This window comes from Salminus brasiliensis, chromosome 7 (assembly GCF_030463535.1).
Source record: "Salminus brasiliensis chromosome 7, fSalBra1.hap2, whole genome shotgun sequence".
NCBI classification, from domain to species: domain Eukaryota; kingdom Metazoa; phylum Chordata; class Actinopteri; order Characiformes; family Bryconidae; genus Salminus; species Salminus brasiliensis.
The window spans coordinates 22,260,954-22,284,201 of NC_132884.1; the positions used below are offsets into that span (position 1 = coordinate 22,260,954).

The 23,248-nt window shown below is 39.9% G+C and overlaps 1 protein-coding gene across 1 annotated transcript in view; it reads right to left on the reverse strand.

The window, feature by feature from the left end:
- dipk1ab (divergent protein kinase domain 1Ab) overlaps window positions 1–22,044 on the reverse strand; it is a 40,048-nt gene extending 18,004 nt beyond the window's left edge. The window contains exons 1-2 of the mRNA XM_072684144.1: window positions 21,964–22,044; window positions 21,780–21,863 (exon numbers count right to left, since the gene is read on the reverse strand). Coding sequence (XP_072540245.1) covers window positions 21,780–21,833 — 54 coding nt within the window. The 5' untranslated portion in view covers window positions 21,834–21,863; window positions 21,964–22,044. The remainder of the gene's footprint in view (window positions 1–21,779; window positions 21,864–21,963) is intronic.
- Between the last annotated feature and the right edge of the window lie 1,204 nt (window positions 22,045–23,248).

The following is a 23,248-nucleotide window of genomic DNA, read 5'->3' on the forward strand; positions in this document are numbered from 1 at the left end:
CAGCAATGTCAGTACAACAAGTGAGCCAGCTCCAGTAGTGGCCTGCACCATAATTCACCAAACACATCAGTAATGTTCTCCAGTTTCAGAAAAAAAGATGACTGTCCCATTTCCAGGCTTATGCACAAATCCCATCAAGCTCTACAGTATTTTGTACAGTCTTCATGCTGAGACTACAAAGGACCCAGAAGTGAGATGAAATACAATTTCTCATTAAAGATGCATATTGTTTCTTTCAGCAAGTGCTTTATTGTGATCAGTCTAATGACGACCTCGTTTGGCACTTTCTAGGTCTTGTTGCTGTGAAATGGCAGACTTCAAGAGGAACAAATAAGGTTAGCTTTCTTGTGCATGCCCTACCTGTGCTTAAGCCACTCCAATTCATGCTAAAAAACACAATTTCTAATTGTCTAAATACTTTTTGGGGTCAAAATTATGCAAAATGTGCTAGAATGTCTGCTATTATTTCTACCCAAAGGCAAGACACTATAGGTGAAGAGGGTCATTTAAAAAAACAAACAAACAGAAGTCACAATGATTAGCTGTTGATTATTAATGTGCTAACAAATATTTTTTTGTGTTAGATGTTTTGGGGGGAAAAAATCGTTAAGACATTTTAGACATAATAGTTCATTAATAGTTAAGACATTATTTTACTGTAAAATTCATATTGAAGCTCGACTGACCTGGTCAGTGACCTGAGAATAGTGTCACCTTCACTGCCACTGCGGGTTTGGCATGATGCACTATGGAACTTTTGAGAAGCGGGGCAGAGTAATGCTTGAGATAACTGCGTAATGCTGCGTCTCCAGAGTTATTTGTGCAAAAAAAAAACCAACACTCTCCAGGGAAAAGATAAAAAAAAAACTAATTTCCTACTGAAATAAAACTGCTCAGACAGCTTAAGCCGGTCAAGCTGCTTGAGCTGGTTGACCATCCTAGGGTATGTTTAATTCCCATTTGATGGTTTAGCTGGTCTGCAAACATGATCAACCTGACCAAGCCAGACCACCAGTATGACCAAGCTTGACCATGCTGGTTTTAGGTACTCTAGAGGCCCTAACCCTAATCCAAGCCCTAGCCCTTACCCTCACTCTATTAACATTGTATTTAGATTCTACAAGGATATATGACACAACATGGCTGTGCCAAGTTTAAATTTGTCTGCTTTTGGAAAATGCAGTTAGTCACTAATTGTTTGATCTATAAGATCACAGTTGAAGAAAAGACATGTTATAAATTAGACCAAATCATTCAGATATTTTAATAACGACTGACAGGAACAAAACTGTCATTTCTGCCCTTAGTATTTATATCGACACTTGGCTGATACTCTTATCCAGAGTGACCGACATTTGGATCATGCTGCACAGGTAGGTAAACTTTGTGGCAAGTGTCTTTCTCATGGACTACTATTGGTGTAGTGTGGTGAGCTTCCCTACCTAGGGAATGAAGCCCCTGTCTGCCACAGGGAGAGTGGTGTTACCTACTATACCTGTGGCTACACCAACCTCTAGTTTCTTGCCTATTTGCCTTAAATTTAATGCCAGGAGTCTGTAATTTTCCAAATACAAGGCAGATTTTCAGCTCAAAGTCGAATATATGCTAAATAAACATTTAAAGATAAAACATAAATAACATAAATAAACTCTTCTCAATAAAGACTGGCAGTCATGCATCGGCTAGGGCTAAAACAGCCCCAAATCCTCATGTGTACAGTCTGGGTGGTGCTGATGTGTGTGTGTGGGTGCGTGTTTGCGTTTTGTTACACTTGAAGGACATACTTTTTGAATTCATGGTGCAAACAGCTTCTCATCTCATTTTGATTCCTGAATAGGTGATGTAAACAGCATCCGTCTCAGGGCTACTACAGACATAACATTACAAGACAAAGACATGCACAGACTACATGACCTTTAGAGTTGATGCAGAGACACATTCATCCCAACCCAGCTAATGTGGACTGTTTATCTTCAGGACAGTGGTGTTCACCACTAGAGGAAGAGCTAATCAGAAGTGCGTAATGAGGGGTTATTGATTTGAGGTTGGTTGTTTCTGCTTTTCATTAGTAGCAGAGACAGTGAGGAGGTGAGGCTGCTACTGTGGGCAGATACATCAAGACCTCTCTCTCTCTGCGTCTCCAAGGCTTTGATCCATTTTGTTAAACAAAGCTGTGTTAGGAAAGTCATTAGGACTTACTACTCATATTTACTATATTCTCCAGCAGCATACTTAATCCTATCATGGCTTGGCTAGTCAGAATTTAGGTGCCCTTTAGAATTTATATATCATGTTTACTTTATCCTACCTGCTGCACACTTAATCTTATCATGTCTTTGCTAGCCAGGCTGAAATACAGCACTAATATTCAAGGCAGGTTTGCTCTTGTAATGCATAAACACACATAATAATGAAGATAAACATACATACCCAGATGCAATCTACCTTTAAAACAAATCTGGCCTGGGACAGTCATGGGCGCTACATTGTGGCTTCAGTAGCAGGGCTAACCACCAAAATGTCTCTATATGTTGTGTCTTGGTGTATTGCTGGCTCGATCGCCAGAGCTACTCTTTACTACAGTTTGGTAGACTGCTGGGCCGAATGCAGGTGCAACTGTACTTCACAGTTTGGTAGATTGCTGGGCCGAATGCTGGAGCAACTGTACTTCACAGTTTGGTAGATTGCTGGGCCGAATGCTGGTGCAACTGTACTTCACAGTTTGGTAGATTGCTGGGCCGAATGCTGGTGCAACTGTACTTCACAGTTTGGTAGATTGCTGGGCCGAATGCTGGTGCAACTGTACTTCACAGTTTGGTAGATTGCTGGGCCACTGCTGGAACAACTCTACATCACAGAGTTTCTTTTTTTTCCAGGCCTGCCAATAGAGTGAGTCTACATTGCAATTCAGCTTTGCAGCTTGTAGGCTTTTTAGGCTGGCCATTGAGTGACAGTACTCCATGGCTCTGAGGCCTCTTGGGCTGAGAGTAGTGATGGGAATCTCTATACACCTCATGATTCTAATCGATTATGATTCAGAGGCCGTGATGCGATTATAAAACGTTGATGCATCTTATTTTTCTATATAGGATTTCTTTTTTCTTTTGTGACTCTACTTGGAACTGTTAAAGCAAAGTGTTTATAATGCTCCTAAATTAATTTACTTCCAATATCTTTTATCAAGCAATGTTGCAAGTCAGCTGGACGGTTCTGCAGTGGGGCTGCAGTGGATTAACATAGTAATATGTCTTCTCCTACCTAGAAGTCTTGACACAGTGGGAAAACTTAAGCACTTGCTGAGAAGCTATGCGTAGCATGTAGGCATAGCATTTCACATGTAGGAATTTACCCAGTTCAGCAGCATCAACTATGAACTATACGAAATCAGTCTTAGTGATCTGCTGTTCCTTTGTGACATTCTTTAATCCATGTGGCTCTCCTTCCCTGCTCTTGTTTTGGAGAACATGAGATGCTTGCTGCCACTTATCAATGATAGAATGTGAAGTTACGGTGACATAAGATTCTGTGGCAACTGATGTCTATGTATCACATGATACAGATACAGCTATCCTACCTGTTTTCTTCTGTGATTTCATGATTTTTTTCATGGACTTTGGTTTTGGTCTTGCTGCAGAGTGTGGGGATCGCTGGGTCAGTAAAATTTGTGCGCAACATAGCGCTAAAGCCTTAGTTCTCCACAACTGACGCAATACAGACGCAAATCCTTGGAGAATAAAGTTGCAATAGAGTTTATAATTTACTTCGCCCTTTCTGAGTTGGGGGTCCATTTATAGTTGGTAGAGGGTGCTGGTCAGATTTCTTGCTCATCCCTTTCTGTTATGTGCACACCACAGACTGTCCGGACACTGCTCTTCCACACTTCAGAGTTCTGCCTTTTGCGGTCTGTCAACATTACGCTATCAATTAACATTTAGGAAATCAATTTTGGAAATTTGTGAAGTGATTCACAATCGTCCACGCCTGCATCAAAATGCATCTAAGAATTGTAGTTTTCTGCCAATAGTAGCTGAAAGGGACAGCATAAGTATGCCATCTTGGCCAGGATTAGGGTATTTTTCCCTTTGCCTACTGGGGAAGTGTATGTGTGTGTGTGGTATGGTTGTTTTGTTTTTTGTTGCTATTGTAAAGCACCCTTGAGAAAAAGATGCTAAATAAATTCAACTTATTATTACTAGCATGTATTTCAGACATTAGCAGTCATATGTATATGTTTCAAAAACCATGTAATTTAACGAGGGGTGTCCAAAAGATTGCATATTACTGTATTCACAGAATTCTTCCCATTGGAAACTTCCCATTGGTTTCCAATTTTCACTGCCTTTTCTGTTGATGTTCTTCTAAGCTCAGGGAAATGTATAAACATTGCTGAGTATGGTAATTGGCAGCACAACATAGGTCTAGCAGATAGAGATTAGGTTGGAAAATGCTGAAATATTCCTCTAAGGTCCACGCTTGTGTAGAGCATATGTTTCAAGAACCCCGCTATTACAAATGTTTTTGGTTTAGGAGCCATATGGCACTGGGGAAGAAGTAATCCCTGAAGCGGCTTGCGCAAGTTCTTTCGAGCCGTGAACCTCCCTGATTTGCAGGCGGGCTGAAATAGCTTGTTTGGGTTGACAGCAATATGGGGGAGGACCAACAGCTCAATAGACACTCAGGGACTGGGAGAGTGTAATCTAGCCCCCTGTGGACACGGCTTGGAATGAATACACTTGGCAAAGACTGGCTTGGGACTTTAGGTGCAACTGCTTCAGAGTCACACATTGTGGACAATGGAATACCTAACATGACCGATGCTCTCGATTGGCAAACTCCCCTGCAACTGGGAGAGATGGGAAGACACAGAGGAGGCAGACCAAATAGGCAGAAGTTCTGCATTCACGCTTGTTTTTTTTTTTTTGGCCGCCTCCTCATCAGCCATAAATAATTCATTATCATAAAACGATTCCTCAGAGTCTTCTGCCTAATGGCCCCCTACCCACTAGAGCGATGAATGATAGCCAGAGAGAGAAAGAGCAGGAAAGACAAAGTGGAAAAAAGCAGTGGGGGAGAAGGGATGGGAAGGGTTGGGATGGGGTTTGTTCTAGAAGTGTGTGCTGATGTCTGTATGTCTGTGGGAAAACGGGGGTAATAACGACATGGCAGTATTTTAGAGATAATGGACAGCTCTTGCTGCATATTCGTCAAATGCAAATGATAGCAAGGAACCCATTCTCTGGTGGGGTTTAGTGGGTAAGAACACCAGTATGAATGAACCCTTTACTTTAAACTGGATCTGAACAGTGTGTTTGCTAGGAAAGGCATACAGATAGCGGCATATTGATATTTCTGATGCTAATTATTCCTTGGAATTGATCAGAATTGATGTTTAACAAAAAAAGGGGTTTCTAAAAACAGTAATATGAAAATGATCCATCTTATTTTAATACAGAATGTATATTCTATGCTAAAAAATATGAGAGATTGAGGTTGGAGAAAATATTTGGAAGGTATAGGGCCTTTATGTCTGTGCTCCTCAAGCACAATCTGGAACAAGCAGTCAAACAATAAGAAAGAGCAGATACTCAGCAGTTATGGCAGATCATTTAAACATTTTTCACTTCAGTAATTTCACAGGCCTAACAATGCTGCTGGTACAGTATGGCAGGTATTCTAGCAGTACTATGTCAGAGTTTTCTGGCCCAACAGAAAATGATCCAAACAGATTTTCTTTTCATAGTTTTCATAGTATTGGTTAGGACTTCAAGAGTAGGACTGAAGCCTTTCCCACCCACCAACACAAGTTACAATGAAACTAACCAACCAGTTGCTTTGGTTTTCAGAGGGTTGAAGCAATTTTGGACCAATTATGTGAAAAAAAGAACAGTCTAGGCCTTCTGGTAGTCTTATGTATCCCCAGCAGGTGCAGCTCTGCACTATGACGTGTCTATGAAAGAAAAATAAACACTACATACAAGGTAAAATGCTTATTTCTGCCTGTTACAATTACACAATACTACACAAGAGCTGCAGCCATAGATCAGCACAGCCATGACAGTATCCAGGCTTCAACATGAACATCAGTGCAGTCAGTGCAACACAGAAATGGGACGCCCGTCAAAGACACTGCTCCGCAGCTGACAGTGTAATGCAGCAGGGGTTGGTGTTGTTTGTATTAGGGGTGTTATGGTTCTTGTTGTTGCCACTCACACTCCTGGCTTTCTGTTAGGACATATGAAGTTTTTTTTCTTTCAGACAGGCTCATATTTTTGTATCTTTTTTGTCGTTGAAAGGTTACATATGAGTATGACAGTCTAATACTTTTAAAGATTTGTTCGGAGTACCATTATTGTAGTACTGGTTGTATGCCTTTTGGCCAGTTACACTGTGAGGTCAATAAATAAAACATATGGCATGTCTTTTCCAACTTGTCTGTAGTTAACCTAAAAACAGCTAAAAAATGCTAATGTGCCCCAACATTAGCTTAGTGCTGACATTGTGTTAGGAATCCCAAAAGGGTGTGAGCGGAGATTAGCATTATTGAAGAGGTGTTTTAACATTTAACATTAAGACCTAGCTCCAAAAGTCACGCATTCCCCACTGTTTAACACAACATGTATTTTTTTGCCTGCTTTGGCATTGGAAATCACAGAAGCCTTATTCTCTGCGGGAAAGGACTGTACAGTGAGGATCACACCCCCTTATCTGCAGTATAATGTACTGACTCAATCAGGTGTCCAAACAGTCGAATGGCAGCTACTTGTGCTCTGCTCCAAGTGCTGCCTAGCTGGTGGAGAAAAGATGTGTTGATAGACCTCACACTCATCACAGCCTTCGCCTGCCTTGGAAATATGGAATATGGAAAAGTGACTTAAGGGATTGGGAATTGGAGATGGAGACTGGGTAAGGCAAGGAAACATAAACAAATGGTTGTAAATAAATAATAAATAAATAATCGTGCTTTCTCTCTCAGAGGACGTGTCAGGTGCAGATAGGTTTCTTGTTTAGAGAGAGAAGGCCCTTCTCTTTCGAGTGAATGAGCACCAGCATCTCCTCTGCTCCCAGCATGCCTCTGTCTCTCTCTTGCCAGGAGATGAGCTGTCTGATGGAAAGAGATGTCACACAGACAGCAAGGGCCACTGGGTAATCTGATTAATCTCGGCTCGGACAACCAGCAATCACCCGACCCCACAGCCACCGCAGCCCCTGCAGCCCCCGCAGCCCCCCACGGTCTCTTACTGGCCCAGGGGACACATCCGTCCAAGCAGTGACTCAACACTGCAAGAAACCAACAGCCCTACATTAACATCACTGGAGATCTGGAGCCTTCAGTGGCTGGGAGACTTCACAAGCACAAACTCTTACAGATCCTCACATAGACACTACAGCAGATGAAGTTATAGGGGGGGTTCAGATAGGATTTGTAAATAGCAAGTGTATTGGACTAGCTGATTTGTACAGGACATCATAGTTCTAGTCTTAAATCGAGTAATCCTGTGGTGCAGTAGCCATGTTTACTGCAGGTACTGTGATCTTGTTGTATGTGGATGTAATGTACTATTAATCTTCAGACGATGCAATTCGGATGGCTAAACACTGTTTGCACTTTGCAGGCGCTGCAGCTTGAAAGTACAACTGTAATGGGTTTAACCTGGGGTTTAACCTGAAGATATGCCATATTGATGCAATGTTTTTTATTTGTCTGTGACATTGTTACATTATGTTATATTGACACCTTATGTTGACTTAGCAGTTCCTTTGTTTCCTCAGGTTTGAAATTATTTTTTTGCAGTGATTTTTCTTTTCTGTCAAGCAAATGTTATTAGAATCTGAAAACAGTTTTAGGTAATTTGGAAATAAGCACTTTTAGAGATATATTTTATATATCTCATATCTCCAAAATGGCTTTACAAGAGAAGAAGAAAAAAACATCTTAGATTTCAATGGAAGACAATGTAAAAATATTGAATTCCATTGTGGAACATTTCTATTGGCCCATTGATCATGAACTGATTGACACAATGTAAAGAACAGCTGCTAGATTCATATTATGTTAAAAACAAACAAACAGGAAACATTCAATGGTCAATTAGTCAATAGTCATAAAGTTTTTTTATTCTTGTAGCCTAAAGCACTTTGCTGCTGAACACTTTCGCTTGCTGACACTAGGTAAGTAACTGCCAACCTAAGCAGGACGTAATGCTATGAGGTATCGTGGTATCAAGTGTCATTTCAGATTAGTGCATAACATGAATATTCAATGTGAGATAATGCTGCCGTACTTAGGGACCACTGCATTAAACACACCTGCAGATTTACTGTGACGTTAATGGAGAAGTAAATAACTGGCACTACACTTTTCCCCTCAATTACAGGCGCCATAACAACACTCTCACCGATTCATGACATGCAAAACAATTGCAAGTGGGAGTCTGTAAGGCAAAGCCAATTATCAAATTATCTGCTATGGAATGCTCTCAAATATTTGGTAAAGTGACCATATTTTGGTTTTCAGAAATGAGGGCACTTAGTTGTAGGACTATGGTAATATATGTGTGTAGGTGTATGTGGGGTGTTAAATAGCTGTATTTACTATGCAATTTTTACATTTATACATAAACATTTACTCATTTATCAAAGCTAATAAAAAGCCTTAGTAGCCCATATGGCCAAATATTCTACTTCCATTTTTTTTTGTCAACTAGTAAAAGTAAAACAATTTTTTAAAAAGCCCTTTTACACAACATTTTATATGTTCATGCCAAAATAACAAGTAAAAGAAGTTTGGCTGTACAAACTGGGGAGAAAATGGGTGAAAAATCAGATAAAAACAAACAATGAAGCTGAACTTGAGATGAACTTCACATTCTTGTAAGGGTTGCATACAAAACTTAACATAACTTCTCTTTATCCTGCATACAGTAGCATGCAAAAGTATGGGCACCAGTGGTCAAAAAAGCCATTTGATGTTCCAGCATAAGTGTATCCACAGTACACCCCTGATACAGGCAGAGAACTTTAGACACCTCAGGACCACTTTGATCAGTACTCCAATGATGAAATCTGTTGTGATGGGATGTGTGTTTTTTCCCATGCATAGGATTCAAGTCGTCACTCAGATTCCAAGGATCAGGGTTCCAAGGAACACTCTGAGGGAACTGTAATTATTTAACTGAGGGAAGGTAATTATTTAATAATTAGGTTCAGGAGACCACTCCCTCTGCAACTACTGCCAGACTTTACAGCAGATATTACAAGTCAATTACACTGTCTTGCATGTCTTTCAGAGACCGATTGAAAATGTGTTGATGAACTTTTTGTTCACTTTGTAGAACCACACTTGGACTAATGTCATCTGCTTTAACTCAGCAATGTCTGTCCAAACAGCAATTAGGGTCACAGTCTATTAGTGGGGTGAGGAAGCGCTGATCAAGAAAAATAAAGCTCCAAAAAAAGGCATTTTCACAGCAAGCAAAAAGGCCTTGATTTTACAGCAATCCTGCAGTGTACCAAATTAATTTCAGTATAATTAATTTAAAATATCAAAACATGAAACATTTTATGGCTAATTAGGACACTGCTGTGATGTCAGCTGCAGTTGTAAAATCTTAGATACTCCAAAACGAAACTGGTAAAGCTACAAAAGCAAGTCTTTTCATGCCTTGTCTCAACAACCTCATCAACTTTTTTTTTTTTTTTTGCCATAATTGACCCCAGAAATCTATACAATTCCCTGTACTATGCCTTTCTATAGTACACTCTTTCCAATATTTATATCTGTCCTCTCTGCCTAACCTCGTTTGGTTTGTGACACAGTTCCTAGTAGCTGCACAGAAAGCTCATAAGGTTTGCCTGGCCATCGTATTAAACAGACCTGCTTCCCAGTTCCCAGAGGGGTAAAAAAAGGCTTCCATTTAGAGAGTGTCCATGAACTAATAGGAGAGCAGTCACTGAAGATAGAACAAGGCTCCAGTACTGGGACTGAACAATGACTGAATTATGCTGCAAAAAAAGTATTCCTCAGGTACAGCACATAACTTTTGGAGCCATGTAAGATGGACTAAAACTTTTTAAGTAATTTCATTGAAACTTTACTGCAATGCACAGTAACTCAAATATGGTAGTTCTTAATATTATTCAAATAGGCTGGTTGAAAATCAAGCACGGATATAATATATACTTTAGGATGTATGCAGCATGGCAAATTGCTTTCAGTGCAAGTCTGTTATCAGTTTTGCTGTCATCAGTGGCCAGTTCCTAACCACAGTTGGCTGGATATTGTAGTTGGTAGTATTAGTAGTATTAACTAGTTAATATTGTTGCTGTCCAGTGAAAAACATGTACCTCCAAAAATGTTCTTAACTCTGAATGGAAGTCACTGTAAAAGAGTTCATACCTGGAGTAAACTAAAAACGAAAAAAAAAAGTGGAGACACGTTTTCCATTGGACAGCAGTGATATATACAATGACATGTCTTCAGACAACATTTTAGAATACACCATATGGACAAAAGTATTATGACACCTACACGTCACACCTACAGACATTTTATGACATCCCATTCTAAACCAATCTCATAAACCCAAACCCTTTGCTGCTCTAACAGAAGGTTTGGAATGCTACAGGTTTAGAGTTAGCTAGCAACAGCAGACTGCATGGCTAGGTGCTTGATTTCATACACCTGTGGCAATAGGATCCAATGAAACACCTAAATTCAATGATTAAGAGATGTGTCCCATTACTTTTGTCCATGTAGTGTACCTCCAATAAATAAGAGTAAAAAAAAGAGTTTAATCCCTCTAATAAAATAAAAAATACAAGATATTACAGACATTTTATGACCTTCGATTTCAAAAACAATAAAAAAAGGAAATGCTGTATATTTTTAGTAACCCAGTAATTGAGAGGTACATAAAAGTGCTGTGTAACTTTTTTATGTATCATAGTGAGTTTCTAAACAGATTAATACATTTATACTAAGTTGCCCAAAAGATTCTGGCTGTTAACCTAGTAAGTGTGTAGTAGTCCAAAGTACTGTCTAACTGTTTTGGGTAAAAGGACAGTAAGCTAACAGACTGTCGAGCTCCATGTCACATGTTTAGAAGGAACTGGTAATTGTATGGGGCAAAGGGCAGACTTTTAAAGATATGTCTTTTCTAATATACACCTGAATATTACTTGAATGTTACTTGAATACTTGAGCTGTAAAGGAAAGCAAAGATTATTACTACAGTTTTACTGGACCTTTAACTTGTATTATATTCTAATTTACTTTCCTGCTTACACATCATAGTGCTATTAGAGTCTACTGTTGGTACTGACCTCCTTTTTTTAATAACTACAAACAGCTATAAAAGCTGTTATATTATAAACTATTATTATAACTACTATTATAAAGTGGTATATCAGTGTAATCTAATCAGACTGTCTGGGTAATTAGCCCCATCTTACCACAAATAATTTCATTACACTTCGGATGATGTGTCATGCACTTATCTAGCTATCTAGAACCTGCTGGGTATTTCTGTGTAAATTTGTTAAATTGTCTTAAAACTTGCTGTCATGTTACCTAAAACATGACATAGCACTGTAGAGTCAAACTTTACTAGATTACTAGAATGTAAGTGAGTGTGAAAAGAAGCATTACCAGATAGAACTTTGCTTTTTGGGCCAACCTTTTCTGAGGAAAGCGTTAGTGTTTGTGCCCCGGTTTTATGGTAAAATCAACATTTAGGACTATACAATGATTATATTATGCTACATTATATACAAATACTGATAAATTATTTTAAAAATCATCTTTAGGGAACCTGCAGACAGGCTAAATTTACACAGCATTAGGATGCTAAAACTCTTTGGACCAAAACCATAATCCTGGTTTGGGTCTTGTAGTTAGTGCCCAAAGGCCATTTTATGGTACCTCAATGACTAAAATGCTAATGTGACTTATGACCCTTGCTTCAAGCAGGCCTCACTGCTGTATCATAGAATTATTCAACATTATACAGCACCATGAGCTAAAAGTGTCCCATGTGCATTTTGAGTCATGGTGCATCACTTGGATGGTGATAAGCTTTGACATGAATTTCAAGGTTTTCTTTGCCATGACTTGATGGAACAGTTGCATTAAACATTATAATCCCAAGGACCCACACTGTTGTACATATTCTCTGAATTGGATGAATTTAAGGACTGGTGGTGGCAGTTGCCATTTCTGCAAATAAATGCTCTGAATAGCAATATTTTTATTTGGAAATTAGGGCAAATGTTGTCCATGGTTTATAAAAAATACAATGCAAATGGTAATTTCCCTAAACACATTGCCTGTAAATAGTCTTTCTTTGTACTTGGGACTAGAAAACACCGTAAGATTCTTTGGGGTTTTGTTCTGAATGTCCTCACTCCTTCCTACATGGCTGGGTGCTTACAGTGTTCTGTTTCTCCAGTCAAAAAAAAATCAGCCCTGGTGAAGAAAAAGCACAGCGAACAGCGAGCGTCTGTCACCGAAAAGTTGATCTCCTCTCACAGACTCAAACAACAAAGACAGGCAAAAGGCTGTGAAATAAAATCAAGACAGTGTCCTAATTTACCTACACCCTTGCCATGAATCAGCCTACAAAGGATCCATTGTACTGTAAACTGAAAAAGCTGCCAGCTAACTTCATTCCCAGACATGTCGTAAGCTTTATACACTTTAAAAGCTTAAAAACAAACAACACCACACTCAGTTGCAACTTAATTAGGTGACTTGATTTCCTACTCTATAGCTGTATTTAATAGGCTGCCACTGGGGTTAGACAGCATAACGGTAATAAGATTATATATAATATAATGTACACAAACACATACACATACACACACACCATATAAAAAAGTATAAGTATAAACACATCCACTTTTGTTGGAGTAACTGTCTCTCCTATCCTGGGAAGGATTTCTACTAAATTCAGGAGCATTGCTGTGAGAATTTGATTGTTTTAAGCAAAAAGAGAGTTAGGATGTTAAATGATAATCACCCACCTCATGCAAAAATGGGCGTGTCAGTGTGTTTTTGCTATCATAGTGACAGGAAAAGTATGCTATGTGTACTCTCTGTTTATTAATTAATCATGGGTGTGTTTTGAACTTGCAATAGACCAGTCAGCGTGTCACTTGCCATTTCCATGGGCAAGGGAGATGGGCACGGGCCAGTGTTGACAATTCAGAACGTCTGACTGTTGACTGTTGTTGTTTTCAGTCAGTGGCGCACCTGTGTTTTCCATTGCCAAGATAGCAATACGCCAGATATGTACCTGAACACAGCTCATTTCGAGACCACCACGCCCATCGCGTAGATATATTCGCAAGCACTGTTGCTATTTAAATGATGTAGGTAGAAGGCATGAGAATAAACTGTTGGCAGGGTATAAGATAGCAATGAGCATCACAACGCGCATTGGGCAGGGTGTAAGATAGGGCCCCAAATATGCTGCACTCCTTAAATAGGACTGATTACACTCTTTGTAAAGAAATGTGCAGTTAATCAGTCCTCTTTGAGCACTGATGATATTCACAATATATCCATGAAAGCACATTGTGTACCACAATGTTAAAATTGATCACAATACAATAACATTTTGTCATATTGCCGACCCCTAGTTTTAGGCAGCAAGGACTGAACCTGTTCTGTAGTACACAGTCGCTATCATGCCAGCTAAGCTAATGCTTACCAGCTTCTCTCTCGTGATTCACATTTACATCCTCGGTTTAACATTTAGCTTTGTTGCCAGACTGATAGTTTAATATTCAAAAGACGTCAATGTACCAATATGTCATTCCAAGTCACTTTGGAGCATTTCTATTGGTCCTTTCATCCAGAATTATTTACCCAGGGTACAGGGCAGCTACAAGCTTCAAAGGCTGGAGAAAACAGAAATGGAGATAAACGTTTTTCAATAGACAGCAGTGATATACAATTAAATAATTACATATATAATTAGATCTCAGCAGAGCTGCATAAAGTATTTCCCATAGTGCAAAATCTTACATAAGCCACCATTATGGAATACATTTTTAAAAAGTTATTTCTAGGTATTTATGGTTGACAACAAAATAATGAGGTACTTTGTCAGCCTGTATATCAATGTTTTTGACAGCACTGTTAAGACAGCTTTACAGTGATGGATGGTGCAATCAGCTGTTGCCAAGTGCTGCTAAATAAATGACACAAAAAGCCTTCGATAAAAGCATCTACGTGGGCTGCTCACCAGTCTGAACAATAAACCATTGCTTCATACTTCACCCAAGGTAAAGCTGTTCAATGCAAAACACATCAGTCAATTAGGAGCTGTAAAAGTGAAATTACTTGCACTGCCAGCACTTTCAGTCTCCTCCTTGTTTCAGAGTTGTCAAGATGCGTCATCGAACAGATCAAATATGACTGAAATGTGACACAAATAACACCAATGGGTCTTTGGCTTGAGATTTGAAATGTCAAGTCTCTTAAAAAAAGCTTAGACTGAGCCATCATTACAGTGGCATGGCTTTGTCTGCTCAGGTCCTACCCACTGTCGGAAGGTCACTCCAACCTTGGAGAATCCAGAAAATAGCAGAACCTACATAACAATGGTTCACTTTAGGCTTGAATTATGAAAATGAACTGTATCCTAAGTACCAAGAACAATTTGGAAGGCAGATGTGAATGAAAAATATGCAACCACACATTAATCAAATCAGATTTACAGACGCAGTGCAGAGAAATGAAACAACAGGTTCACTGGGGGGACTCGACATTACTCATAATACCAATAGTGAGCAAAAGGAAGCACACAGTGGATTCATTTCTGCCTGCTGCATAAAAAAGCACACACACGTTCTTTGTCATTCATCAGACTTGAAACCACCGCACACACCTGCACAAGTTTACAATGTGGGGTCATGCATACGCCATATGTACAAAAATACCCAGACATCCCTTTTAATTAGAGAGGTCAGCTTCTTTATGGTGCACACATTGCCGTTGTGCTGGTGTACACACACAGCTTGTATAATTTCCATAGGAAAGCATTACCAACACACTGGGACGCTCTGGAGCAGCTGCACACAAGTCTAAGGTCACCATGGCCAGTGTCAAGTGTCAGTTAGAGAGGTATAAAGCCCCTAGTACTGCCATGTGAAGCAGTGCAACTGTGTTCTCTGGAGTGAGGAAGTTTTGAATAGCGTATAGATGAGCTGGAGTGATGTTTGTGATGGCACCGGATGTCAGTTTGACGTCAGACAGATGTTGGACAGAATAATTTCAATTGAGTCGACATCAAAACCCAACACTCAGCAGATGTTGAGTTTTGGTAGGAAATCAATGACACATATATGTCAAAAACCAACATTGGATTAACATCAAGCTCCAACATTAGACAGACCATGGCAACACCATGGCAACACATCAACGTCTAACGATAAGTTAAGCAGATGTTTGACGATTTGACGTAGTCGCTGACATTACATATTGTCCTGACATTTGATTTTGGTCACCTGACTTCACAACCTATATTCACCCAGATAACTACATCCATTGTTGTTGGCTTCCAGCTGGGATCCAACATCAGCACCATATCTTACCATATCTTCGCTCTTGCGAATGAATGCAATCAAATGCAGGCAAAAAAAAAAAACGACACGCGCACACAGCAGGCCTCCATATGGTACTTCTATTAGTAGTCTAAGCCTAACTCGGGGTGTGAAGGCAGCGAAAGCTGAAGAACCCTGACTAAGCTGCAGTCAGAGGGCCGGATTACACTCTTCGAGCAGATAAACAAGCTCACACACACGAAAATGTCCTTGTTTGGACAGCCCAGGCAGCTCTCTCACTCAGACATCAATGCTCTCCGCTTCGATGCGAGAGGTTTTAGAGCATGTGATAAGGCTTCTCCTGCATAATCATGTGCCATGGTGCAAAATTTGCATTTCTTCACGACATGACTTGAGCACTTCTGAGGTTTAAACATTTTCAAGTGGATTTGTAGTGGATTTTTAACAACCACCACATATTCTCTGCCTTCGACAGCAGGGTATTTCAGCACAGTTTCAACTTTCACTTTATAATAGCAATAAAGAAAGAGAAAGTTTCTCTCAAGACTAATTGTAAAACTGGTTCTTAAATTTGAACAGCAGCATGTCATCTAAGCAGACAGGAAGGCAGTGGAGGTTTTTTTTTCCCTTCTGCCCAGCTCTCATTAGGAGCAAAGTGGCCCAGAAATGCTCTGTAGCACCACAGCCCATCCCCCTGACACTGCTGCTTTCATTGACTCAGTCTTTACTACTCACACACTGGAGCTTGTGGTGGGCGAGATGTTGTCTACATGGTTATATCTTGATACAGGCAACTAATGTAGTGGTGTGTATATGCAGCTATATGGCATGTATAACTGCCTTATAATGGATATGTATATATTTGTATAACTGAATTATCATACAGTCACTTAAAACAGCAAGACACATTCTATCTGTGTTTTAATTACGAGTCATATATCAGCACACCCCTTCATGTGTAGCAGTGTATCCCCTCTTTAATGCCTCTGTGCCATATAGTCAGTGATAAAGCTCAAGTCACTCTACACCATTGGTTAAACGTTTCTCAGGTCTCCGTTTCTCGTCCCTTCGATGTTTCTTGGGCTGGTGATGCTGCTAAATCACAGCAATCAATCAGGCCTCAGAGCCACTCAGGCTACAAGCTGGACTTCATAAGGACTCTATATTTGCCAGGTAAGTAACCGCCTCCTCATTACTCTTATTATTATTATTATTATTATTATTATTATTATTTGGCTGGTGTTACAATATATTGGTTTGTGGGTCCCAGTATAACCACCTATCCAGAAACCAACACACCACTGATCTTGGCATACCATGACACTAATTCTTTAGTAGTATTCTCCTATTACATAAAATAGTGGTGTCTCTGCAGCCTTCCACTTATTTATTTATTTATTAATTTTATTGTATTTGCATAAATTGTAAAATTGTACAATTGTAAATTGAGAATTCCACTTGAAATGCTGTGTAAGTTTCCCTTCGTCAGATTTGTGGTGTCTCCATTATATTCATTATCCGATAAAGTGCAAATAAAGAGTGACAGACTATGTTAATGTTACTGTGATACTAATGCTATAATGCAGAGAGTAACATATTTTATGGGTGGAATTTACCCGATGTTAGTGTTTGTGTGTTTGAATCAGGCGCTCTTTGCACTTTTCAAGGGAAACAACATTCAGGCCGGCCACGTTCTCTGCCCCATTTCATCCACAGCTGTCACCCTGTATCAGGCATTTTTACTATGGCATGCTAACAAGTGAAAAAAACAAAAACCAAGAGGTGGCCACTGTGTGTGCTAAATGGCATGATGAACGCTGGTGTGATAAACTCATGGATCATTCACAAGGAGAATGCCTTAAGGAGCAGTATATGCAGGCTTTGGCAATGGCACTTATCAAGCCATGGGCAGAGCAGAGACTCCCCTCTTCAAGTCTGTCCCGTCAGCTCAGAATCCTCATCTGCACTGTGTGCAACATCCCTACACCTGGCACTACTGCTAGAGAGGTTGGACCAGTGGCAGCAGAAAGCTGAGGTCCCTTAGTGAGGTGTGCTGACTGCCCCACAGGCTCGGACAGGAAGACACAACACAGGTGTCATGTCTGCCATCGACCAGTGTGCCCTCGCCATTACTACCCTGCCTGTACTGACTGCATGTAAGGCATAAGGTAAGTTAGAATTGTCCCAGAATTTGCATATAATCCTTAATTAGTATAATGGCAATGAATAAATATCAATTAATGGTATTTTCCAAGAAAATTCATATAATCAAAAGAATTTGGTCATTTTTTCCCTTCTCAAAAAATGCCATTTTTAGTCTCTCTGTCCCACAGTTATCAGTGATGCAGGAAGACTGTGCCTTTACCAGACAGGGCTCACATGTCCCAGGAATAGGGGGACCAAAGACCAAGTTCCCAGCAGCATTAATTTTTTTTGTTAGGACATTGCCTGTTAAGGATTACCCGATTTTCCAATAATTTTTCTGTTTTTTTATCGGGTCATCCATGGTACCTTTTTTTTTATTTTAGCCGATGTTGTATGTTGTAAAATTAAAGAAGGGTTCCAAAATTTGTCATACAGTGTTGTACTTTTAAAATAAATGGATGAAAACTATATTTTATCTGGAATTTTATACCGGGTAAAATATACCCAACGTTAGTGATGGTGTTACTAATTTTAACGGTAGTGTTCTAGGGTTAATGTCACTACTGGGATCAGAATAATGCAGGACATGATAGCTATCAACCTAGAACTGCTGCTCCTGATTGTTATCTACAAGAAACGTCTACAGGTGCATCTACTTGTCCTTACAGACCACGTAATGCAGCTCCATTAGGGAAATAACCCTTAATTTAATGATGTCTTCTGAACAAAAAGACACGTGAAACAATGAAGGCCTGCTTCTGCCATAGCTACAATGTGGTTGTGTGTGTGTGTGTGTGTGTCTGTGTGTCTGTGTGTGTGTGTGTAGTCATTGTGAAGAAGATTGGTTCTATCTATACGAGCCCTTGCAAACAGACAAACAAGCTGTATAGCCACATGCTTTGAGTGAAACACAATTAGTCAGCCTCAGGTTTATCAAACTACACACACATTCAAGGGTACCAAGTGGTGCAGTGTGCGGTCCAGACATTTGGACGATATGCAAGAAAACAGCAGGGAGGGCTGCGTCTCAAATGCCAATTACCACCAATGAACTTGAATTGTACAACCTGCATTTATTCACTGTCAGGGGCCTTCTCAAGTGTCCTGCCGATCAGGAAACCACACAAATTAGGCTACCGTTACCTCAGTATCACAGTGCAACATGGAAAGACGTTAAGGACTCTGAAACGGTAATGAATTGTAATAGTACCAAACAAATGAGGTTCATTACTGGAACATTTCCAGTATTTTGTCAATTTTTTTTTTTTGATTGGTGATGTTTTTTGTAAAAATTCACAGCTCCTAAACTTGGATAAGCCATAAAACTGCAACCCTATAGACATCCACATGGAAGGAAATGCTAGTTCTATCAAACCACATGACAGCAAAGCACAGTGGATACCCTTCAGATGCCTTTGTACAGGTCGTTAATGATGTATGATGCAGTCAGATATACGAGTACCCTACTCACACCGAAGTCATCCTTCAGGAATCTTCACACATATTCTGACTACATTGCTACATTGCGTTGTGGACATTTGTACATTTGTAGAAGCCTTTTCAAAGACTGTAATGGTATTGACTTGTCTCTAAATTTGATTATTTCCAGAAGCGCATGCTTCTAAAGTTTGACACAACACAAAATGGGCCTCTTCTATTTGTCCACATGGAAGTAAATGCTCATTCTGTCAAACCACATATCTGAGTTCCAGGGGTGGTGCCCCAGATGCAGCAGTCGAGATCTTACATTTACAACATCATGTGATAACATGGTGTATGATGCAGCCAGCTATAGGGTAAGGCCTTCACCATAGACAAGACCCTGATATGAGGGAGGGACTTCAGAGCAGCTTCAGAGGTTCAGGAAACCAATAGCACTGCTTGATAAGAAACTGTCCACTTTACCTGCTATGGTCATAAAGGAGATCTTTTAAAGGTATTAAGGTGCATCCTCCTCGTTTTGCCCTGTAAGCATATAGTGATAGCAGTAACAGCCCAAGCTGGTAGACGTCTAATCCACAGTTATGTACAGCAATCAAAGTTATCAACCTAGGTCTCTGCTAAAAAAGGACAGGATGTCTCCAGTGTGAAAAATATACAACGTACACTTCTGCCATAACATAAAAAAAAAATTGTGTGGGCCCCCCATGTGCTGCCAAAACAGCTCTCAGACCTGTCGAGGCAATGGACTCAATTTCAGCAATATGTGCTACAGTAGCTCTTCTGTGAGATCAGACTAGGCAAGTTACCCTTCATTCCCCACATGCATTCTTTTATACACTGCATACCAGGCACTCCCCACAAGACCTGTCTGATGTTTTGTAGGTTCTCTGAGCCAGTTGGCTAGTCATCACAATCTGGCTCTTGTCAAAGTCTCTTAGATCCTTTCGCATGTCCATTTGTCCTGCTTCCAACACATCAGCTTCCAGAACTGACTGTTCACTTAGTGCATAATATGTCCTACCCCTTGAAATCAGCATTTGAACCTGTGCGCAAACTATTCTCAGCTTGCTTGAAATCGCTATGTATTATGTTGACAAGCTAGTGTGGTTACCAGAATAGCTTCGGTGTTCCTGTGCCTGAAAGGGACGGAAGTGGAGCAAGATGACGTATAGAAATGCATCGCATGTGGGCATACGCACAAAATTCATACAACTCATTAGATCTTACTTTTTACGTAAATAATAGCAGAACAGAATTATTATCATTTGCCATATGTTGGTTTACAATTATGGCTGTAACCCATCTGCTGATACCCAACTGAACAGGCACAGAATGTTTGCATTGCTGGGTCTTTTTACACACCTTATTTTCACTGCTGGAATCAGAATAATGCACAACACGCACAAAATTCATACAATTCATCAGGTCTTACTTTTTTATGTAAATCATAGCAGCACTGTTGCTGCAGTAGCTGCCACGTTCTACAACCAATGGAAGACACCACAGCCAAAACACCAGTCACTTAAAAGATGCCCGATGGTCAGTGGTGCTAATGAATCCAACATCCGCGCATAATGGCTTTTAATGATGGGTACTTTGATTGAGTTTATCTAATTGATTCTTTGTGTCTGAATCAATGATTCATTTAGTTCCAGAGTGTGTCTATGCAAGTAGTGGATGAAGCCTCTAACATCTCTAAATGCTTTGGTCTCTCATCTCAAAAAAGACAATGTGGTACGATGTGCCCTTTCTCTTTGAAATATAACTCAGTAAGGACTGTCTTCAGCCTATAACTAGTTCTGGGTTGAATCCAGTGCTGGATATCCCCCAACTCTGCTCTCCAGCAGACCAGTTCTAGCGTATCAGCTACTCCTCAAGCTCTCAATGAGCTGAGTTAGCTAGCTAGGTGTGCTGGGGCACCTCAGAACCGGTGTTGTAGACGTAGAAGGGTCATAAACTTGCCATAGATGCAGCAGCCAACTTTGATTCAGCTGGACTTGTGAACTAGTTCTACTGGTTTGTTGAAAAGAGTCGGTTCAAACTAAGGGATTTGTTCAGGAGTCAGCACACAGCTACCGGCATCAAGTCTAACACGGTAACGACAACAGCCCAAGTGTTTACAAACAGCCTGAAAAGGTGTTCTACATCAGCCCTGTTGCTACAGCAACCCCAGCGCGATGTAGCTAAGCAACGCAGCTAAGCAACCCCAGCTTCCGAGTAAAATAGAGAGGACTGAGCGACCTTACGAGATCATGCCTCTTAATTAAGAGACACCAGAAAAACAAACCACGCAAAGTTTAAAGTCACAGGGCTGAAGACAGTCCATCAGTGAAGACAGTTCACTGAATAGGCAGAAGAAATTCACCAGCACGATTTAAAAGTTTTAGATAGTCGTTTAGGATGGCTGTGTTGTGGGAAACGGAGCAGCAGTAAATGAGGTATTTACATCCGAAAGCCTTTAACAGTTCAACGCAAAATCCGGAGGAATCATCACGTGAGATTCATTAACCGGCGCTTCTCTCCCACCTCTTGTCAGCTCTCATTTCCAACACAGCGAGACCACCGACCGTCACCCCTCCAGCTACGGTGTGCTCTGAGGTAAATCCGAGCAGCCTTATTCCTACCTGGATGTAGATGGGTTTCCTCAGCCAAAGCCATGGACTCAGACTCCGTGCCATGACGGAAACACCACATTTCACAGCGCTGACCTGGTAAAAATAACCATACAACACTGTCACGACACCGTTATAATCGTTTTCAGGAACCTTTAAAAGACCTTTAAGGAGACACACGAGTGAGAGCACTCACTAAACTGGATCCCCCTCTTCTCCGCGGAAAAAGCAGCTGTGCTCCAGCGAGCCTCCAGCAGCGCCCAAATCACTGCGCCGCTAACATCCAGTCGCTAGATGGCGCTAAAGGCGAGGGGCAGAGCGACGCATCCCGCGCAGGACATTAACTAGACATTTTAAAGATTTTATTTTTTAGATGTGAAATTAAAAAGGTTAATAATTATATCTACGCACATTTTCAAATTTACTTTCTAACGTATTGGTGAGTCCGCTTTATTTTCAGGTACCTCTCAGACACAAATACGTTATTGGCTAAACGTAGTGCTAATTACTGGCTGAATTTTTCACATCCGAATCGTTTTAAGTTTATTAACAACTATTAATCAATATAGAACAATTTTAACAAGTTTAATATTTGATATTCATTAAACTATTTTATAAATATTTTCTTGTAGTCCAGCATCATTTTAAATGTAGCCTCATATTATAGCAAATAATAATAAGGCTATGACCTCCATATGTTTTGTTCCTTCAACTAGTGGAAAAATACCTGTATTTATTTTCTAGAACCCACAATGTTTTTTTCTTACATTTAAAAAAAAAAAAAAAAAAAAGGTGTTGTGATGTCTTATGGCAAGACACTGGTGCTTGTTTTGTTCTGGCATGACCATCTAGTGCTGCTTGACTGTTGGTAGGTCATACAATTAAGACCATTTATTATTATTATTGTATTGTATTCTCTCCGATTCACTCAACACATACTTATGCAGGTTTACGTACCAAAAGATAATTGTACACACCTCCATTTATTATTCCTTTAAGATTAAATAGCAATAAATTCTGTTCTGGTGACTCAATCAAAAAGGAGCCCAGACTGAAGCTTCCCTTATATCTTCAGTGACTGGGCAGAGATGAACTGCTGTATTTTGATGATATTTGATATTTAGATGCAAATTTGACAGTTTGTGACATCCCATAAAGTAAATCATTGAAAACGGGCTGTGGTTGTAGCTTCTGTCCCCCATACATGAACTAAGGATTGAGCATTACCTTTAAAAACAACTGATATTTGATAGACAATGATTTGGGCAATATGGGCTGTTTAAACTCTAGATTATTTTTTTTTACAATACCAAACTTAAGTAGCCTGCTGATGCATTTTAAAAGTGCTCAAATTAAAGGCACATTTTGAACATAACAGCAGAGCAAGTTAAAGAAAGTCAAGATCAAAAGCAATGAATAGAGAAATAGAGAAAACATTACATAAACTTAAATACGGCTTCGCCAAGATATTCTCAAGGCAC